Source organism: Dendrobates tinctorius, unplaced genomic scaffold (assembly GCF_039654945.1).
Source record: "Dendrobates tinctorius isolate UK_male_01 unplaced genomic scaffold, ASM3965494v1 ptg000028l, whole genome shotgun sequence".
Lineage (NCBI taxonomy): Eukaryota > Metazoa > Chordata > Amphibia > Anura > Dendrobatidae > Dendrobates > Dendrobates tinctorius.
Window position 1 is genome coordinate 49,369,537 of NW_027361696.1, and position 21,764 is coordinate 49,391,300.

General features: G+C 44.8%; 2 protein-coding genes across 4 annotated transcripts in view; one reads left to right on the forward strand and one right to left on the reverse strand.

The window, feature by feature from the left end:
• The first annotated feature begins 1,336 nt into the window (after positions 1-1,336).
• Positions 1,337-16,243, forward strand: LYPD3 (LY6/PLAUR domain containing 3). Its single transcript, XM_073570653.1, has 5 exons — positions 1,337-1,528; positions 8,020-8,157; positions 11,786-11,956; positions 15,167-15,313; positions 15,688-16,243. Exons 1-5 carry the CDS (start codon positions 1,450-1,452, stop codon positions 16,089-16,091), a joined length of 939 nt encoding a protein of 312 aa, XP_073426754.1. The 5' UTR covers positions 1,337-1,449; the 3' UTR covers positions 16,092-16,243.
• Positions 16,244-19,495: 3,252 nt separating this feature from the next.
• Positions 19,496-21,764, reverse strand: part of PHLDB3 (pleckstrin homology like domain family B member 3) — a 77,228-nt gene continuing 74,959 nt past the window's right edge. For all 3 annotated transcript variants that reach the window (XM_073570649.1, XM_073570651.1, XM_073570650.1), the window contains one exon: positions 19,496-21,523. In XM_073570649.1, the coding sequence (XP_073426750.1) occupies positions 21,389-21,523 (135 nt within the window). In that variant the 3' untranslated portion in view covers positions 19,496-21,388. The remainder of the gene's footprint in view (positions 21,524-21,764) is intronic.

Below are 21,764 nucleotides of genomic sequence, written 5' to 3' on the forward strand. Positions count from 1 at the left end.
AGAGAATAATGGAGCCTCCAGCACCGACCTCCACCCGCAGAGCCGCACTCCACATAGAGAATAATGGAGCCTCCAGCACCGACCTCCACCCGCAGAGCCGCACTCCACATAGAGAATAATGGGGCCTCCAGCACCGACCTCCACCCGCAGAGCCACACTCCACATAGAGAATAATGGAGCCTCCAGCACCGACCTCCACCCGCAGAGCCGCACTCCACATAGAGAATAATGGAGCCTCCAGCACCGACCTCCACCCGCAGAGCCGCACTCCACATAGAGAATAATGGAGCCTCCAGCACCGACCTCCACCCGCACAGCCACACTCCACATAGAGAATAATGGAGCCTCCAGCACCGACCTCCACCCACAGAGCCACACTCCACATAGAGAATAATGGAGCCTCCAGCACCGACCTCCACCCACAGAGCCACACTCCACATAGAGAATAATGGAGCCTCCAGCACCGACCTCCACCCGCACTCCACATAGAGAATAATGGAGCCTCCAGCACCGACCTCCACCCGCAGAGCCGCACTCCACATAGAGAATAATGGGGCCTCCAGCACCGACCTCCACCCGCAGAGCCGCACTCCACATACATGGCTGCTCTCAGTGCTCTGTGCTGTGCGCACAGGACCTGTGATGAGGTCACAGGAGGGGAGGAGACAGGGGTCACATGATCGGGGGCCCTGACACCTTACCTCCTGTGATCTCATCACAAGCCTTTGCACGCTACCAGCAGCATCAGCGTTCACGCTACTTGTAGATGCTGCTGGTAGCAGAGCACATAATGCGCCCCCACGGTCACTCACTTTTAGGTGGGGAGAAGATGGAGTGCCATTGCAGCAGCCAGCAGGAATGTGGTGGGGGCCCCCTTAGAAGCTCTTGTGGTGGGGGCCCCGGGGCTGAAGCCCCGCCTGCCCTGCCTATAATCCGGCCCTGCAAATGATCATCAGTGAAAATTAATATGCAAACTTTGAATTAAGTCATCCATAGCAGGCTCCAGTGTTGTTCGCCAATGTTCCGGTCCAAGTTAGGGTAGAAGATCATATTGTCTTCTTTAGAAGTGTATAATTTGAATGAAACAGAAGGTTTATAACAATCTAACAATTATGCTGCCACCGACACCATGCAAACATTAAAACAGGATTAAAAAACAGGATTAGCAGCAGTTGCCTTTTGGCCGGATTAATTACAGTGACTGAGCATGTAATTTGAATGACTGTAATAGTAATAGATGCTCCAGGGAAAGTTTGGCTTGTAATATTCAGGTTATGGAGCTGATGATTGTGTTTGATGGGAGGATCCCAACTTTGACTTATGGATTGGATCCAAACTGAATTGATAAACATAGACACAGACAAAAGAAAGACGACATTGTTTTATTAGCTGGCTGGATGGAACCAGAATAACTTTCTCCAGAACCACGAGGAGAAGAAACATCTGAAGATGGAGAAGAGATCTGGTCTTTTATGGAAAGAGTCTACTCTGATGGTCATCTGCTTGGTCTCCACACTTGGTCTGAAAGGTAAGATGCTTCTGGAGACATCACAATCACATTATTGGAATGTTTGTCCTTAAACGAGAAGCCAAATTGTTATGGTCATCAGCTGTGTCACAGATACATGTGAATAGAACACACTTGTTAACTTGGACCACCAAGGTTCGAACCCCAACATCTACATAAGGTTTATATGCCTTTGTATGGAGTTTCTCTGAGAACTTCTGCTGACTTCATTCCCAAAAAAGATGCATACGATGAATTCCTATGAAAGTGACCATAGAATGAATGTTTAGATAGTGAAAAGATTGGTTTATCACTAGTTTGGGGGTGCTCAAGGCATTATAAATTGGTAATAGGGTTGTAGACAACATTTAGAGACCATGGAGCTCTAGAGATGGATCATACAAAGCCATCAGATAATTAAATGAGTTGCTAGTTAGACAACACCTTTTCAGGTACTTTACTGGGGTATTTGAGTCAACACTTGGTGGCCTTCCATGTAGAGACTCTATGCCACCCTTCTGTCTTAGGCTGGTTTCACATTAGCGCTTTTTAAGCGCACGCACGGCCGGGGGTAGCTCCGCCCCCGAGCCGGCTCTCTGCCCGGCGTGCCCGCCCCTTGCTTGTAGCGCCGCCTCCTAGCGCACAGCGGCGCCTGCGATCGGCGCACCCTATATTTAGCATAGGGTGCGCAGATCGTGCGCAGGCCGTGCGCTAGTTGCGCTTTGACCTGTGCTGCGCACTTTTGACGGTGCGCCGTGCGCGCCAAAATCAAACTTTTTTGATTTTGGCGCGCACGGCGCACCGTCAAAAGTGCGCAGCGCAGGTCAAAGCGCAACTAGCGCATGGCCTGCGCACGATCTGCGCACCCTATGCTAAAGATAGGGTGTGCCGATCGCAGGCGCCGCTGTGCGCTAGGAGGTGGCGCTACAAGCAAGGGGAGGGCACGCCGGGCAGAGAGCCTGCTCGGGGGCGGAGCTACCCCCGGCCGTTCGTGCGCTTAAAAAGCGCTAATGTGAAACCAGCCTTATAAATGGTTAGCAAAGCTCTTCCAACTATAAAGTAACAATACATATTTCACATGTATGTGTTACCAAAATTCTTCCACCTGACAAGTACTGTATATTTTCCGTGGGATCGATATGTTGTTTAGTCACTCCCTTTTCCCTGTTTCTACTGATTCTGTTCAGAGGATTCTTGCATGTAATAATTCTTCAGGTTGTGAAAGAATCATCTTTGGTTCCAAAATAAATATCACTGTATACTATGCGTTTAATTAATTAGCTTTGTTTCGTAAGTCGTGAACTCCATGGCTATCTCTATAATGCTTAGTTGAGTAGGTAGCCACTGAACAAGTGACCATCCATAGACAACCACTTTTTCTAGAACTTTCCATGGAAAAAAAGTGGAATGTGAAAGTGGTCTTAAAGGGTGTGTATCATTGTCTTAAGCAGGAACACACCATTCTCCAACCTCCCACCTTCTCAGCTCACGGAGAAACTGTGCTCTTGCTTGATTGACAGTTCGGACCAGTAGCATTGTCTCTCTGCTGACCTGAACTGTTTGGCTTTGCAGCATGGGAGAGCGCAGTAACACTAAAGCTGGCAGGAGATAATAGTGATCTCCAGCAATCCAAACATCTTCAGAGCAGTGCTTACAAGATCAATAGAAAGAAGCTTGTAAGTGCTGCACAAATTCAGCCACCGCTTCTAGACAGCAGCAGTGGCCGGTCCACTTGGCAACGAGCTATAAACAATAAATAGTATTGTGATTAATTCAGTAGGAAGAAATTGGTAAGTTGCTTGTTTTTGCATGCACTATCCAATTATACCCATCTAGGAAGAAAGGAAGGTCCTTTCAGTGGGCAGTAATTTCTTGAACATATCTCTGAATTCCATGCAATTAAATCAAATTTCCTAATTTCTCTTGGAAACCAGTAAACCATGATGTATAGCCATGTGTGACTTTCCAGCCAGAGCTTACTGGGAGTTACAGGCTAAAGGCCCCGTCTCACATAGCGAGATCGCTAGCGAGATCGCTGAAGCGTCACCGATTATGTGACGCAACAGTGATGTCGCTAGCGATCTTGCTACATGTGACACGCAGCAGCGACCGGGCCCCCGCTGCGATCTCGCTGATCGTGCTCGAATGGCCTGGGCCATTTTTTCATCGTTGGTGTCCCGCTGGCCAGCGCGCATCGCAGTTTTTGACGCCGACGAGCGACCTCTTTGGTCATAGATGTTTCGCATGAGGGCTCCTCCTGTTTTGCATGCAGGGTTACTTCCTCAAGTCCTCCTCAGCTCGCAAAGTGGCATTGATGCTGCTTTTTGCAATTACCTGCATGACAGGGATAAAGCATTTGAAGATATATTTTGTGAGTACTGCAAGTGCTTTATTGTAACTTCAAATCAAATAATATAGAATACTACGGATAGTTATAACAAATTATAATGATTATATCTATATATATAAAGCTGAGTGTAGAGTCCCACCCACTCCTCATAGCCACATTCACTATAATATCCCACATCATCCCGTCAGTCAGAGCCACCGGTCTACTAACCCTAATATCCCACATCGTCCCATCAGCCAAAACCATCAGACTACTACCACTAATATCCCACATCATCCCGTCAGCCAGAGCTACTGGACTACTACCCATAATATCCCACATTATCCCGTCAGCCAGAGTCACTGGACTACTACCCCTAATATCCCACATCATCCCATCTGCCAGAGCCACTGGACAACTACCACTAATATCCCACATCATACCGTCAGCCAGAGCTACCGGACTACTACCCATAATATCCCACATCATCCCGTCAGCCAGAGCCACTGGACTACTAGTCCTAATATCCCACATCATCCCATCAGCCAGAGCCATCAGACTACTACCACTAATATCCCACATCATCCCGTCAGCCTGGAGTCATAACCAGAGCGCTGAGTGGAACGGTCCTAACTTCCATACTGGGGATCCCTTTAAGAGAGGCCTGGCGAGTGGCGTCAGAACCAGAGAGCTGAGTGGATTTGCCCTGACTTCTATACCAATGATCCCTTTAATAGATGCCTGGGGCGAGAATCAGAGCGCTGAGGGATTTACCCTAACTTCCATACCGGAGATCCCTTTAAGAGAGGCTTGGGGTGAGTACCAAAGTGCAGAGTGGATTTTCCCTCACTTCCGTACCGAGGATCCCTTTAAGAGGGGACTTGGGTCAGAACCAGAGCGCTGAGAGGATTTCCCCTAACTTCCATTTCAGGGATCCCTTTAAGAGAGCCTGGGATCAGAACCAGAGCACTGAGTGGATTTGCCCTGATTTGCATAATAATGATCCCTTTAATAGAACCCTGGGGTCAGAATCAGAGCACCGAGGGATTTGCCCTAACTTCCATACAGGAGATCCCTTTAAGAGAGCCTGAGGTCAGTACCAGAGCATTTGAAGGCAATTGCCCTGACTTCCATACCGGGGATCCCTTTAAGAGAGGCCTGGGGTCAGAATTAAAGCGCTGGATGGATTTGCCCTTACTTCCATACCGGAGATCCCTTTTAGAAGGGCCTGGGGTCAGTACCAAAGTGCTGAGTGATTTTGCCCTAAATTCTATACCAATGATCCCTTTAAGAGACCCTGGGGTCAGAACCACAGAGCTGAGTGGAACTGTCCTAACTTCCATACCGGGGATCCCTTTAAGAGAGGCCTGGGGTCAAAACCAAAGCACTGGCTTGATTTGCTCGGACTTCCATACCAATGATCAGTTTAAGAGGGAAGATGTGCCTACGGGATGGAAGATGTGTGATGGGTATATGGGTACGGGAGGGGGGATTCATTTCTGTCATGTGCTCTCTGCTCCTTTCAGGGGGGCAGACAATGGCTGGGAGCTTATGTTCCCAGGGATGCTATATTTCTCCCACCATGTCAGTGTCTGCTGAGGTGTTGTCAAGTGGGAAATCTGTTGGTCATAGCAACCAATCACAGCTCAGCTTCTTTTGAACAGCTCTGGTGAAATGAAAGATGCTTTGTGATTGGTTGGTGATACACACACACACATTCACTTTTATATAGAGAGATTGCTGCTGAGCAAGATGAGAGGTGCTAGTGGCCTGGATCATACATACACTGATGGTGACCAAGCCTGGTGAATGATAGCAGTGTTGGTGAGAATTTGGTCTTTGTTGAAGACCTTATAACTGAAACAAACAGTGATGCCTACTGTTAGTACTGAATACTACAATATTAATACACTAGATGGAGGCCCAAAGCTATCGCATCGGGAGGGTGGTAATGTCACAATGGGGGCAGGCTTTGCAACGTTGAGAATCTCTCCCCCCCATGTGCTCACCCACCTATCCACTCTCTCTTTCCCCATGTGCTTTCTCCCGTCTGTGCTCTCTTTGACCTGTCTACCCCATGTGCTATCCCCCTTGTCTGCTGTCTCTCTCCTTCCTGTGCAGTGTTCTCTCTTTTGCAATCCCGTTTGAGCTGTCTCCCCCCTGTGCTCTTTATCTCACCTCTGTGCGCGTTCTCTCTTCCCCATCTGCTGTCTTCTCCTCTCATGTCATCTCTTTTTTGAGCTGTGTATCCCATGTGCTCTCCCTTGTCTGCTCTCTCTCTCTCCACCACTGTGCTGTCTTCTTGCCTCATGTGTTCTCTCGTTTGAGCGGTCTCCCCCTGTGTGTCCTCTTTCCTATGTGAACTCACCCCTCCCCCTGTGTTAAAATGAAAGCAAATTAGGTAAAAGTAACATTTTATTAACAGCTGGGATCAGCCGAATGATTCACTGCCCCTGATCGGAATTTGCGCAGGCGCAGTAAATCAGACCGCCGCCATCTTTGTGCAGACAGATAGCAGCGGTCACATTAAAACTGCGCATGCACTGCTCCTGTACAAAGATGGCGGTGGTCAGTGAATCATTCAGCTGATCCTGGCGGCGTGTTCACGACAGTGTTCCGCTGGTGGTACCGCGCAAGGTCAAGCTGAAGCTCTATATAAGCTCCTCTTTGGCCCTCTTTACATCTGATTAAGTAGTGAATGCGACTCACTCTCACTTTGTATCTAGCTATGACATAAACTATTCTTTTGAACTGAATAGCGCTCCACCTTCTGTTTGCTCAGTCTGTCTGTCCTCTACTCATGGGAAACATGGACATTTTATGATCACTGAAAGGCAAAAAGGGTTGAGGAAGCTCGTAAAGCGCTAACACCACACTGACCTATGACTTTGCTATATTATCAGCAACTAAGTGCCTTTAACACCTTTAGGACTCAATGATGCAATGACATAAAATAATTTGGCCCATAATATGAATAGATATGGCTTATGCACAGTAAAAAAGAAAAAGATTTCTTAAGTATGGTAGGGAGAGAAGCTGTGAATTGTCAATAAGTGGTGGCTGCTGGATGGAAGCCCTGAAAACCATCTCTTACCTCCAGGAATCCACGGCTCTTATTTTGATCAGCTGGCCTGATCTTTGTGTGGTGACACTCAACTAGCAAAGAATATATCAGTCCTGCTTTCCTGGCATCAAAGCCTGTTCCTTACATGTGTGCCATCCTCCAGACTCTAAGTTATGAGTTGACATAACCATCATGGGGCACAATACAGGATTGGACTTGTAAGCCAAGCAATGTATGCAAAATCATCTATGTTCCCCTACTAATACTGTTCCCCCCTAGAGTCCTCTCTATACCATTTTTATTGCAATAATTAGGGCTTAGATATATATATAAAAAAAGTAAAAAAAGTAAAAAAAATAGGCAGCACTCAAATTAAATGTGAAAAAAAAGTGGATACTTTACTGATCCTCAAGTGGCAACGTTTCAACGGTGTCCCGTCTTTTTGATTTATATATACATATATATATATATATATATATATATATATATATACACACTTTTGGAAGTTTTTTTAGCCAAAGCCAAAAGATCTTTCTACTCTGCATGCAGCTGAGGAGGTTCTTTGAACTTTGCCCTGAAGTTTTTACTAATTTTTGTGGAGGAGACAAATAATTTGCACAAAATACCTGTCTCCTATATCATATAAATGAGTTGTCTGCTATTATTTATTTTCTTGAGGGCTAACAATTTCTAAATTTAACACATAGTGTCATCTTCATCAGCCCTCTTTAACTTTGATGGTGATATTCAAGCATTCTGCCCTTAGAGTATTCGGCAAACATCAAGCCTACTGTGACATTCTGTGTTTGCAACCAACAAGTGGTTTTGCCTCCTGGTAAAGATGTAAAGGCTACTATAGATCATTACATTTTTCTAGAGGAAGTCAAAACTCAAAAACCACCTCTCCGATGGGTCTTGAGGATACCGCATACATATTTAACCCACTCTATGTGCATTAGTGAAGTTATTGGCACTTAGTCATGACGGATGCACATTTGTGATGTTTAGACAATATTAAGAATCTCCATCTAGCTTTACTAAATAAGACTGTAATATGTGTATACTACTGGTTTTATATACTTGTTCATCGCATCCTCTCCTTCATCATTCTCTGTACAGGTGTGAGGTCCCAGTCCATTGAATGTTACTCTTGCACGGACCTTGGTGAGGGCGGTTGCCTACCTGAAAATGCTGTGAATGTTTCCTGCTCCTCCAGGCATAATGTGTGTCTTGAGATCATCAGCGCCATAAAAACGAGTATGTATAGTTCCACATGTTGTATTAAGGCGTCCTCAACCAACTGTCCCGCTCTCGTAATAAGTTGAGACCTCGTGTTTTCCTGGAATAATCAACAAATCGCCTTGGCCCTGATGATACTGGTTGAAATCTTCAAGCCAGAAATCCCAGGTTTTTTCATTTGGGAGCAATAGAATGGGACATCAAGGAGTAGAGAATATGAGTGGAGGGGTCTATCTTCAAAGTCGGGAGTGGTTTTAGCGAAAATTGTTAAATTACTCCTTACCCATATGACAAGAATGAAAATTTAGCAAATATATACTAATGTATTTTGCATACTTAAAAATTTGAGGACCCCATGGCCATATATCTCAACTCTGAAGGCCAGAAAGGAGTGACACTGTAACTGTAGCTATTGCCGGCGACCCTGCATGGCTCTCCTTCCACCCTCCATGCAGGGACGCCAACACACTCACCGCCACAACCGCGCTGGTACCTCCCTGTCTCTGGCACATCTCTCTGTACACCGACTTCGAGTGGTGCACCTAGGGCACGCGTGCGCTCCCCTGCTCTTCAAAGCCAGGCACACGCACCTGTTAAGATGCCCCTAGCCAACCTGCTCTCCCGGTCCTTGTGCAGCCGGTGCCTGAAAATGCTCCCCAGGTCCATGTGTAGCCAGTGTCTGAACCCAAACCCTTGTTCCTTGTGTGGCCAATACCTGAACCTGCTCCCCCAGTCTGTGTGTGACCAGTGCCTGAACCCACACCTCTGGTTCTTGTGCAGCCAGGGCCTGAACCTGCTCCCCCGGTCCTTGTGTGGATGGTTCCTGAACCTGCTCCCCTGGTCCATGTGTGGCTAGTGCCTGAACCCATATTCCTGGTCCTTGTGCGACCAGTGCCTGAACCTGCTCCCCCCGTCCTTGTGTGGTTGGTTCCTGAACCCAAATCCCTGGTCCTTGTTCGACCAGAGCCTGAGCCTGCTTCCCCGGTCCTTGTGCGGCTGGTGCCTGAACCTGCTCCTCTAGTCCATGTGTGGCCAGTGCTTGAAACCTGAACCCTTGGTCGTTGTGCGGCCAGTCCCTGAACTCTGAAGCTGCTTCGGCGGAAACTGTACCAGTTTCTGAGACCTGTGCATCTGAATGTGTACCTCTCCTAGTTCTCCGTGTCAGTATCCATCATACCTGAGGAGTAGTCTGAACGGAGCCTAAATTCTGTCCGTATCAGCGAACCTGACCTGTGGGGTCAGCAGCCGCAGTACCGGGGACTGCCTAGGAGTGGTACCTGGCCGCTACCTGCAGCTCAAGCCTGACACCACTATCAGGAGCTCCACTGAACATCAGATAGCTGCTTAGCTATGCCCCTTCCTAGGTAAGCCCGCCGCTGTGGCACAGGGGGTTCACGAACCATGTGCGCCACCTGCTGGAATGACAGGCACCTTTTACAGTGTGTGCTGCAGCAAATTTGTTTCACAGCCAGGACACTTTGCCTTAACTTGCCCATGCCTGCTTGTGTGTCTGTGCAAAAAATGCCCCTAATTAGGCCCCTTAAAGTTTGCACACAATTTAATACTACTTTTACGGTGTGTGCACACGTTGCGGATTCTGTATTATCCCCACAGTCCGTCCCGCACACATTATGCTGCCCCTCCTTATCCAAATGCAAAGATGCTCCCAAAGTTCCCACACACAAATTGTAATATCCCGAGTACACTCATACAAATATACCCAGTTCTCCTTCACCTCAGTATGGCACACTTGCACTACATAGGTAAAATAAAGACAAAAGAATACCTAGCTTCAGTCCCATGATGAATAAAGCAGTTCTTCCTCTTTGATATCTGCACCCGTCACAGTAGGTGCAATGTACTGACATCACAGATGACACAAGTGAATAGTGGAGTGGGGAGCTGACAGCATCCAGCTCCACCATTATATTAAACTAGATTGCATCCTAAAGATGAATACACAATTGAAAATGGAAATCCACTGCCTCAGAGTAACCCTTGACTCTGTCCTGTCCTTCAAACCGCATATCCAAGCTCTCGCCACCTCCAGTTCAAAAATATTTCCAGAATCCATTTTTTTCTCAACCATGAACCTACCAAAATACTTGTGCATGCCCTCATCAACTCCCACCTCGACTACTGCAACATCCGTCCTCAGTGGCCTACCTGCTAAACCTCTCTCACTTCTCCAGTCTGTCCTTAAGGCCGGGGTCACACTAGAGAGGAATACGGATGAGTGAGAGGCGTTAAAAGCATGCATTACACACGGACAAATGATTCTCTATGGGGCAGCTCCCATCAGCCGTATATTTCTCGTCTGTAAAAAAATGTGTGGGCTCCCGCATTGACAAATTACCGCGGGAGCCCACACATTTTTTTTACAACGAATTAACCCCTTAAATTAACACCTGCACCTCCCAAATTTTACACATCAACCCTCATCTAATTACTAATGAAAGACATACAAAACAAAACATGAAATGAAATGGTTTACTGTATGTAAACCATGTGTCATTTCATGTCGGCTTGGGGAATGATATGACAAAAGCCGGCAATTGACTTAGCGGCTATTCTGCTATGAAGAACTCTGTGAAATATAAATATATATATATGGGTCTCAATGACATGTGTATATATATATATATATATATATATATATATATATATATATATATATATATATATGTATGTATTCTATGTGTCTATATCTATTCTTTCTTTTGTGTTATAAAACCTGTCATAGGGCTCCATTATATGTCCATTTTGCAAGCCGGCGAGAAAATCTCAGCATACGGATGGCATACGGATTACATACGGATGCTTACATGCGCAAAATACGCGACCACACCTTGCTTACGGATGACATACGGAGCACTATTTAGGGGACATTCATCCGGATTACGCCTGTAAACTACGGACCGTATTTTGCGTCGGTTAGTGTGACCCCGGCCTAACTCTGCTACCCGAGTAGTTCATCTCTCTCCCCAATACTCCTCCGCTTCTCCCCATTGCAAATTCCTTTGTTGGCTCCCAATTCCCCAGCTTATACAGTTCAAACTACTAACAATTACCTACAAAGCCTTGATAACCTATCTCCTCTGTACATTTCCAAACTAATTTCCCAATATCTTCTCTCACGTATTCTCCGCTCCTTCCAAGACCTCTTGCTCTCCTCCACACTTAATCGTTCCTCACCCAACCACCTCCAAGACTTCTCCCGAATATACCCCATCCTCTGGAATTCTGTGCCCCAACATATTCGATTATCCACTACATTTGGATCCTTCAGGCAGAATCTGAAAACCTATCTCTTCAAAAACATGTACAACCTGCAATGACCCCGCTGCCACCTCAACACCCCCGGAGCGACTGCAACCCCACCAACCTACTGTCTCCTTCCCCATCATCCTGAAGACCCCAAAGGCAGGATAAAAATGGGGCCCCTTTCAGGAACTCCTTGACATCTCATTCTTACCTATCTTTACTCGCTATAGAAATGGCTAACCAGCCCATTTTTCAGCCCCTTGGGCCCAACGTGACATTTAAAAGTCTAGTTGACAATCTCAAGCTTTTTTTTGCCCTTTTCAAACGCCAGCCATGGTCATCATTTTCACTAGTGTCCTAATATTTTTGTTTTATTCCATAGGTCACAATAATCACATTGTTCTGAAGAGAGGGTGTGGGTATGGTACAGAAACAAAAATGGACAGAACTATCTCTTTCTATGGCATCTCCGTGTTTATTCAGCTGAACCAATGCAACGGCAGCTTGTGTAATAGTAACATGGATCTGAAAAACTATCAACTAGTACCTGACGGTAAATACTTTGATACACAGTTGTTATGTGTATTAACTGATATGGACAGCCTTGTCTTCGTAGACTAGAACATTGCCTTTTTCATCATGTCTACATTGTTACCTGCCACCTAATGGATCATGCAATGGTGGATACTCCAAGACACAATCCGGCTACGCCAGGGTGCAGACACAATCCGGCTACACCAGGTTGCAGAATCTAAAGGAGAGTGCCTTCATTTCTAACCTTTAACCCCTATGTAGGGATATGGATTTTCTTGTATGGAAGATCTAGGTTGCAGTCATCAACATAGGGTACAGCAATGGGTACAGTAAGAAAAGTAATGGATTTTGTTGTACGGAGGATCTAGGTTGCAGTCATCAACATGGGGTACAGCAATTAGCATGGTAAGAAAAGTCATAGTCATATGTAACCAAAGTCAGAAAAGAATATCAGATGAAGGAGAACCAAAGTCATGTTAGCTAACTAATTGATAGAGATACCTTTTACATGGCCATTCTGATGATTTTATCTGACACTGGTGACAGCCAATAGCAAAAATGAAGACAGCACTATGCAGGGCCCAGGGATAGAGAGGCTTGTGCTGTCCACCTGAGTCTACTGGTGTTTGAGAATGTATATGTTAAAGCGTGCCTATGTGTGTATATGTAGGTGAAAACATTTAGCTAGGTGCTTGTATGATGTGCAAGTAGGTAAAACCGTACACATGCTTAAAAATGAATACAGACATTTGGGGCATATTAACTAAATCTGTAACATAGGTTTAAGTCACACAAAGTTTACGGATACTACAAAAAAAAGGGATAAAATGTGCTTGTTTTGGTTGATAGTTTTATCTTGTGTTTCTTTTTACTGTATAACAGAAGAAGATATATTTTTCTTCTGACATAAGCAAAAGTAGATGCAAACTTCCTCAATAGCGTCAATCCCAGATGGTTAGGACATATTTTCTTAAATCTCTACATTACCCTATAGAATTGAACAATGTTTACAGCTAGATATTCTACAAAAAAAAGGGGACACAGCTGTAGGTCAATGTTTTTGGAGGATCCAGTTGTCTTATCTGACATACACAAATCTAGATATTGACTTTCTCAATAGCACTGGTCCCAATGCTCTTGTGCTCTTATGCCGGTTCCTCCACTCTTTGGTGATGCACTGGCCATATGACTGCTTGTCCTCTTCCTTCGGATGTTCCAACCACTCTTCAGCCAACAAAGGGGTTGTCCATGCGTCTCAACAAACTTACCAAAAGTACGACTCTACTTTAGGTTTTTGGGCATCCATATGCCGTTGTCATTACAATCATTTTAGGTGTCAAATAAGGACTACAACTTCTCTATACTAGCACACGGGGTAGTATTGGTGTGGTAGCACCAAGGTGATTCACACAGGGGACTCCTTCCCATGACTACTGCCAAATAATAATTATAGTGTCATGTAAAAGTCAAAATTACTGTTATTGTGAACAGTTAAAGGGAATCTATCACCAATTTTTAGCCCTATCAGCTGCCAGCACCGCCATCAGGGGCTTATTTACAGCATTCTGTAATGCTGTAGATAAGCCCCCGACGTAACCTGAAAGATAAGAAAAACAAGTTAGATTATACTCACCCGGGCATCCGATCCAGTCCGATGGGTGTCGCAGTCTGGGCTGGCGCCTCCCATCTTCTAGCGATGCTGTCCTCCTTCTTACTTCTGCCACAGCTCCGACGCAGGCATACTTTATCTGCCCTGTTGAGGGCAGAGTAAAGTACTGCAGTGTGCAGGCGCCGGAGCGCTCTGACCTTTCCCAGCGCCTGCGCACTGCAGTACTTTACTCTGCCCTCAACAGGGCAGATAAAGTACGCCTGCGCAGGAGCCGCGGCAGAAGTAAGGAGATGGACGTCATCTCTAGAAGATGGGAGGTGCCGGACCGCGACACCCACGGCACCCGACCGCGCCCCCCGGCAAGTATAATCTAACTCGTTTTTCTTATCTTTCAGGTTACATCGGGGGCTTATCTACAGCAGTACAGAATTATGTAGATAAGCCCCTGATGGCGGTGCCGGCAGCTGATAGGGCTAAAAATAGGTGACAGATTTCCTTTAAGCACTGAGTCTGCTAAATCTCTATGAAGGTCTTTTGCAGTCAAGCAGGGGTTCTGATTTGCCTCTCTAGCAATCCTACAAACAGCTCTCACTGAAATTTTGCTTGGTCTTCCAGACCCTATTTTGACCTCCACTGTTTCTGTTAACTGCTATCTTTTAATTACATTTCGAACTAAGGAAAGGGAAACTTGAAAACGCTTTGCTATCTTCTTATAACCTTCTCCTGCTTTGTGGACCTCCACCATTTTCAGAGTGCTAGGCAGCTACTTAGAGGAACCCATGGTTGCTGTTTTTTGGCACAAGGCTAGAGGAGGCTGAGTTTTTATAAAGCTGGGAAATTTGCATCACCTGGTCTTTCCTAACAATGATAGTAAACAAGCCATAACCCTAAGGGTATGTGCACACGTTGCAGATTCGTCTGCGGATCCACAGCTGATTTGGCCCTGCGGATCCGCAGCAGTTTTCCAGGGGATGTACAGTACCATGTTATCCTTTAGAAAACAAAAACCGCTGTACACATGCTGCGGAAAATTTCGCGCGGAAACGCAGCAGTTTATCTTCCGCAGCGGTTTATTTTCCGCAGCATGTCAATTCCTTGAGCGGATTCCGCAGTGTTTTACACCGATTCCATTATAGGAATCTGCAGGTGTAAAAACGCAGTCAAAATCCGCAGTAAGTCTGCAGGTAAAACGCAAGCATTTTGAACTGCAGATTCCGCGCGGAAAAATCCACACACGAATCCGCAACGTGTGCACATACCTTAAACAGGCTAATTCAGGTCTGAAACCTTGGTCCAAAGTATCTAAGCACACAAATATTCAAGGGTGCCCAAACTATTGCATCGGCTAATTTTTGCTTTTTGGAATTTTAATTGTAAAAATTAACAATATTTTTTTTTGCCTAAGATATAATGGAAATGTGTCATCTTTAACTTTAACCCTTTTAGAGATCATTTCATATTCAACTTACTTCACCGTTCACAATAACAGTAATTTTGACCATGGGTGCCCTAACTTTTACATGTCACTGCACATACAGTGCCTACGCAAGACTGCCTAGAAGCTACTAAAGATATTTTGGCTCATAAATGATTCTAATATTATATTTGTGTTTTTTACAGCTAACATAACTCATCTTTCCATTAATGAGCAATGCTACAGCTGTATTGGAAAGACCGAGGAAGAATGCTTGCCATCAAATGCTCCCATCATGGACTGCCACGACACCTATGGTCATTGCTTTGATGGAAATGTCACAATATCTATGGGTAAATATCTAGGCACCATGTTAGAAGGGAGCATATGAGTTTTGATTATATTAGAATGGAGCAGAACAAGCTTTTTTGTGTACATGGACATCTACGGATCAAAACTTTTGACTTGTCTGTGTGACAAAAGTTCACTAAAAGTGCAATTACACTTAAAATGAGTAATAAATTAACCAAAGCTAGTGATTTCTACGATCATCCAGAATTTTTATACACAGGATATTTGTAGCATTGTATCTCACAATATTTAGCTCCGAGACCTAATGAGGCAGTTGAGGGGAGGGTACGGAAAACCAGTCTAGGCTTTGTCAATTTTACAAGGGAGGTTGGGTTTCCTTCAGATACATGCCCTAAAACTATCTATTCCTACCTAGAAAATGACGTAACCATCATACCTGTCAAGAGCTGCGCCTTAAGATACTATTGTGCCAAACAGACTCAGACCTATGATAGCGTATCTTTTGAGATAAAAGGAGCCTGCTGCTCGGGAAAACTCTGCAACGATGACCTCTCCAACAGGACCCAACATGGAGACATGCCCTTTTTAGTCCTCCTTAATGAAAATAATAAAGAAGTGACCACCACCGCTCTACCACCTCCATGGTTACCCCCTACACATATGGTTCCAACCTCGACAAATGTAGAAGCAAAAACTGATCGGAAAATCACTGTAGCTTCACGCTTCAGTAATGAGACTAAAGATAGCCAAGCTAATAACAGGGCCTATGGATTGTTCTACTCTTCTTGGCTTATTTTCGTTTTAGTCTGCCTTTGTTGATAGTTTTCTTCCATGTTCTTCTACTATGGACTTTATTTTTTATTTTGCATTTTTTTGTGAATTTTTAGATAAAGGATGGAGTTGCATTGAGGCATCAAACTCATATGGCAAAGTGTGAAACTTACTGATAAGTATTAAAAAAAGAAACTTAAGTCTTGTTGTCTTCTAATATCTCTTCATGCTTGACTGGATTGTCCTTTGTTCTATCACCCTCTGATTATACTCATATCTATACAAAAATACAGTGTCTAACACTCCAATGCTTATGTATGAAAAAAATGGATCTTAAAGGGGTTGTCAAGGCCTGCATGAGAGTTGTGGACACTTTCAGTTACAATGGACTTTGACGGAGGAGTTGTCAATCGTAAGACCTCCAGATAATCACCCATTTACCCCGTACAGTGATCTGGACTTCAAAGGCTTTAAAAGGACACAATTTCAACATAGGCACCGCTACCAACAGCTGTTATTTAGTAACATCTGAGACGTAACGACAAGGCACGATCTGTGGAGCATAGTCAGACAAGATGAGGTCAAGGGCAGGCAGAGTCCTATTAATGAAGGGTAGTGAAAGGTAAGGAAAGACAGCAGACGAGAATCAAGGTCAGGTTATAAACTGGGTAGGAAACTTGAAGAAAAGATGACAGATATTAGAATCCGAGACGTAAGATCTAGACAAGATCTGTGGAGTATTTTCAGCCAAGTTTAGAATAGCGCAGACAGTGTTTTGTCAATGAAGACTAGCAAAAGATTAGGGCAGGCGAAGGAGAAGAGTCAAGATTAGGTTTAAACATGTCTCGATAACTTGAAGAAAAGCTGACAAATGGTAGAATCTGAGAACTAAAGGCCCTTTTACATTTAGCGATGCACCAGCGATCCGACCCGGTCAGGATCGCTGGTGCATCGCTAAATGATCGCTAGTGAGCTTTCATACAGAAAGATCTCACAGCGATGCAGCAGCGACGCAGCGCATGATACTTACCATTCACACACAGCGATCCTGCGTCCTCCGGCCCGCCTCCACGCGTCGCTGGACGTCACAGCAGGAAGTCTCAGCAGGAAGCGCCCGACGAGAAATGGAGCTGGACATTCTCGCGCGATCAGCGATGAGCAGCGGGGGAGCCGGTCGTTGGTAAGTATCACACATAGCGATATCGCTAGCAATATCGCTATAACGTCACAAAACCAGTGACGTTTTAGCGATATTGCTAGCGATATTGCTTAGTGTAAAACCCCCTTAAGACCAAGACAAGATTAGAGGAGCATAGTCAGACAAGCTGAGGTCAAGGAAAACAGATTTCTATCAATAGATCAGGATAGGCGTCAGACAAAAATCAAGGTCAGGTTATAAGCCAGGTCAGAAACTTAAAGACAAGCTGACAGTAGAATCTGAGACGTAAGGCCAAGATAAGATGTGTGGAGTATGGTCAGATAAGCTGAAGTCAAGCCAGGCAACATTCTATCATTCAAAGCTACTGAAAGATGGCAGACAAGAATCATGGACAGGTCACAAACAGGGTTTGAAACTTGAAAACAAGCTAAAACTAGAATCCATCATGTAAGGCCGAGACAAGATAAGCGGAGCATGGTTGGACAAGCTGAAGTCAAGGCAGCCAGCTTTCTATTAATCAAGACTACTACTTTCTCCTGGATCTGTCTTCTGCCTTTGACGCCGTGGACCATTCCCTCCTGCTGCAGATTCTCTCATCTCTTGAAATCACAGACTTGGCCCTATCCTGGATCTCATCATACCTAACAGACCGAACATTTAGTGTCTCCCTCTCACATACCACCTCCTCACCTCGCACCCTGTCTGTCGGTGTTCCTCAAGGCTCAATCCTCGGACCCCTACTCTTCTCCATCTACACCTTCGGCCTGGGACAGCTCATAGAATCCCACGGCTTGCAGTACCACCTCTACGCCGATGACACGCAGATCTACCTCTCTGGAACTGACCTCACCTCCTTACTGACCAAAATCCCACAATGTCTATCTACTATTTCAGCCTTCTTTTCTGCTCGCTTTCTCAAACTGAACATGGACAAAACAGAATTCATCATCTTTCCCCCATCTCACTCTACCCCTCCAACAGACCTATCCATCAATGTCAATGGCTGCTCTCTTTCCCGATCCCGCACGCTCGGTGCCTTGGGGTGATCCTCGACTCTGCCCTCTCTTTCAAACCCCATATCCAAGCACTTGCCTCCTCCTACCGCCTCAAACTCAAAAATATTTCCCGAATCAGCGCATTCCTCAACCATGCAGCCACAAAAACACTTGTGCACGCCCTTATCTCCAGCCTTGACTACTGCAACATCCTACTCTCTGGCCTCCCCTCCAGCACTCTGGCACCACTCCAGTCTATCCTACACTCTGCTGCCCAACTAATCCACCTGTCTCCCCGCTATTCCCCTGCCTCCCCCCTATGCGAGGCCCTTCACTGGCTTCCTATTGTCCAGAGGCTCCAGTTCAAAAACCTAACCATGACATACAAAGCCATCCACAACCTGTCTCCTCCATAAATCTGTGACATAGTCTTCCGGTACCTACCCGCACGCAACCTTCGATCCTCTCAAGATCTCCTTCTCTACTCCCCCTCATCTTTTCTTCCCACAACCGCATACAAGACTTCTCCCGTGCTTCCCCCATAATCTGGAACTCTCTGCCGCAACACATCAGACTCTCACCAACAACGGATACCTTCAAGAAGAACCTGAAGACCCACCTGTTCCGACAAGCCTACAGCCTGCAATGATCCTCGGTCTACTGAACCACCGCACAATCAGCTCTACCCTCTCCTAGTGTATCCTCACCCATCCCTGTAGACTGTGAGCCCTCGCGGGCAGGGTCCTCTCTCCTTATGTTCTCACGTGTCCCTTGTCTTGCACATGTTTATTGTACTTGTCTATATTTCCCATTTTCCCTGTAAAGCGCCATGGAATAAATGGCGCTATATAAATGTATAATAATAATAATAACTACTGAAAGGTCAGGGCAGGCGGCAGACAAGAATTAAGGTCAGATTATATGACAAACTGGAAGACAACAGTGAAGAACACAGCATAGACAGGAAATCTAGTAATAAATAAAGGAGTGTAGAATGGAGAGTTGTATATATATATATATATATATATATATAATATGGGTTTATTAGTAGTGATGAGCGAACGTGCTCAGATAACGTCTTATCCGAGCATGCTTGGATGTTGCCCGAGTATCTTGTTTGAGTGTTTTTAGGAGCAAGAAAGACTTGAAGTTGTCAGATCTCAACCCACTCCAAAAAGAGAGTTCAGCAAAGTCTAAAAGAGTCTAGAAAAACTGAAAATGTGTGAGCAGAGAGCATGCCCACTATACCGGTGACTTGGGAGTCAGCCTTGGTATCAATTACACAAGACATCTCTGTGTTTCTTCAGACAATTTAACTTTTTTTTTTTATTAAGGAGTAAAATAAATATAATAATCATACCGTTTGGAACAAGAGTAGTAACAACCTTTTCACCAGATGTTCCCCTAAGTATACAGAATATTGTACAAGCCTACAATCCTACACAATGGCGCACGTATCAAAAATATGGTGCGCAAAAAACACATAAAAAAAAACAATAAAATAAGACAAAGGGGAAAGTGGGCATGACTGGTCACAATATGGTGCCCATAGATACCCATTCTCTGCTATCTGGGCCCTCTACCAAGAGGGGGGGGGCAAATCCTCACGGCATGTGTCTCATAAACATGCAAATATATACAGTGATCTTATTAATTTACATCGGTCACAAAAAAAGTCCTGAGGCCTACTAGAAAAGCAGCCATTTTGTGACCAAGAACTAAGAGACATTTCTGAGACAATATGAGTAATATTGGCAATTTAAAGTGTCTTGCAAGGCAGCCATTTTGTGATCTTGATAGAGTGCACAAATATCTTCTTTTTAGTGACTGAGGAATATTAGGCTGACATATTGTCATCATGCTACCCGCCTGTCTAAAACGTTCTAAAAGAAATGCCATTGTCGCAAATAGCAACCAATCACAATGCAGCTATTATTTTAATAAAGCAGTTTATGAAATGAAAGCTGAGCTGTGATTGGTTGCTATGGGCATATTAAATGGTGACTAGTTTTCAGTTTAATTCCATGACAGGCGGACATGATCAGCTTTAACAACCAATCAGAAATTGTGAAGAGTTGCCATTGGCAACAAGGCAATCTGAGTGCCTATTGACAACTGTCCTTCTGTATTTGTAAATGTTTTTAGCAGCAAAATTGAATTAAAAATGCAATGTGGAACATTTTTTGCTATGGAGTCCTGTCATATGGGGGACCCCAGAGTGCTACATTATAAGACAGGCCTCTTACAAACACATACATGAACCCTCTTCAGTTCTGTCCATTCACAATCCAAAACCATCTATAAGTTTTTAGTAAGGTGGAGCGAATCGTTTTGTGAGGCATCCAGCAAAATTTTTATTTAGGCTGGGAAGTGGTTAATGGTCCTCGGGGCTGATCTTACGTTCTTCCGGCGTTCCAGTCCCAAGTTGAAGCCAATTCGAAGTCCAATACAGTCACATTGGGGTATGACATGTTTCATGTTGTCTCAGATTGGCCTCAGGACCGGAAAGGAGTCAGTGCAGATGACCAGGTTATTATTTTTCATCCCTATCCTCAACTCCTGGACTAAATTACTTTGGACCAAGATGAATCTGCTCTGAATTTGAGTGAATCTGTCCAAATCAAAGCAAAATATCATCCATGAGAGAGGCTGTTTTGGGGCCTTAAATGTCCCCAATTTTGGGGAAATGCACAGGTATGTACACGTGGTCCTTCATGGCTTGGAAATCTGGACTTAGTATCACAAGGCCAGGTTGAAAACATCTCCAAATTGCCAAATCCTTCGGATTATTTTCTTGGCCATCTTCAAGAAGATCACTAAAGTTTCAGGGCAGCCATTTTGAACCTCAGATTCTTAGGGATTTGCACTCTTTTTTTCTGTTCTCAAAATGGCTGCCGACATACACGAATGCCCAGCAGGCCCTGGAAGCTATCAGTATCATAATATTTTACATCCAGAATGAGTCATAAACAAGTTCACAGGAAAAAATGAGCCCACGAACGAATGGACGTATATACACAAAAGGCCAGGGAATGGACAGTAAAATCTCCCATACCTCGGCCATATGCCGGAGTCAGTTTCAGTCTGTTGCTTCAGCAATATTTATTTCACTAGTTCCTTCTTTCTATTAAAAGTCAGTGCTTCATGTCTTTGTCTTCCTTTTCTCCTTTGGCTCAAGTCCCAAAAAGTTCTCAGTACCGCGAGTTCTCCTCAGCTGCCGTGACCATCACGTCCATCCATATCCTCATGGCCTCTGGGGTTGGGGCCACCATACAAAACAGGCGTTCAAAGGTCTTCAAACAAAATGTCAACTTGGGATGTGGGCTCTGATTAAGTTAAAAAAAAAAAAAGTACCTGATCAATAAAATGCTGATTAAGATAGACAGACAGGGGAGGGTCTGTCCACTGGGAAAGGAAACAGGTCAACAAACAACGTTTGGAGATTGGTTGGTGACTGCGGCGGTGGCTTGTATTAAGCGACATGAGGTAATCATAGTGTGCACGCTTATGGGGTATTGTGCCTGGCAATTATCAGGAAGAAAGAAGAACATTTTGGCTGGCACTGTA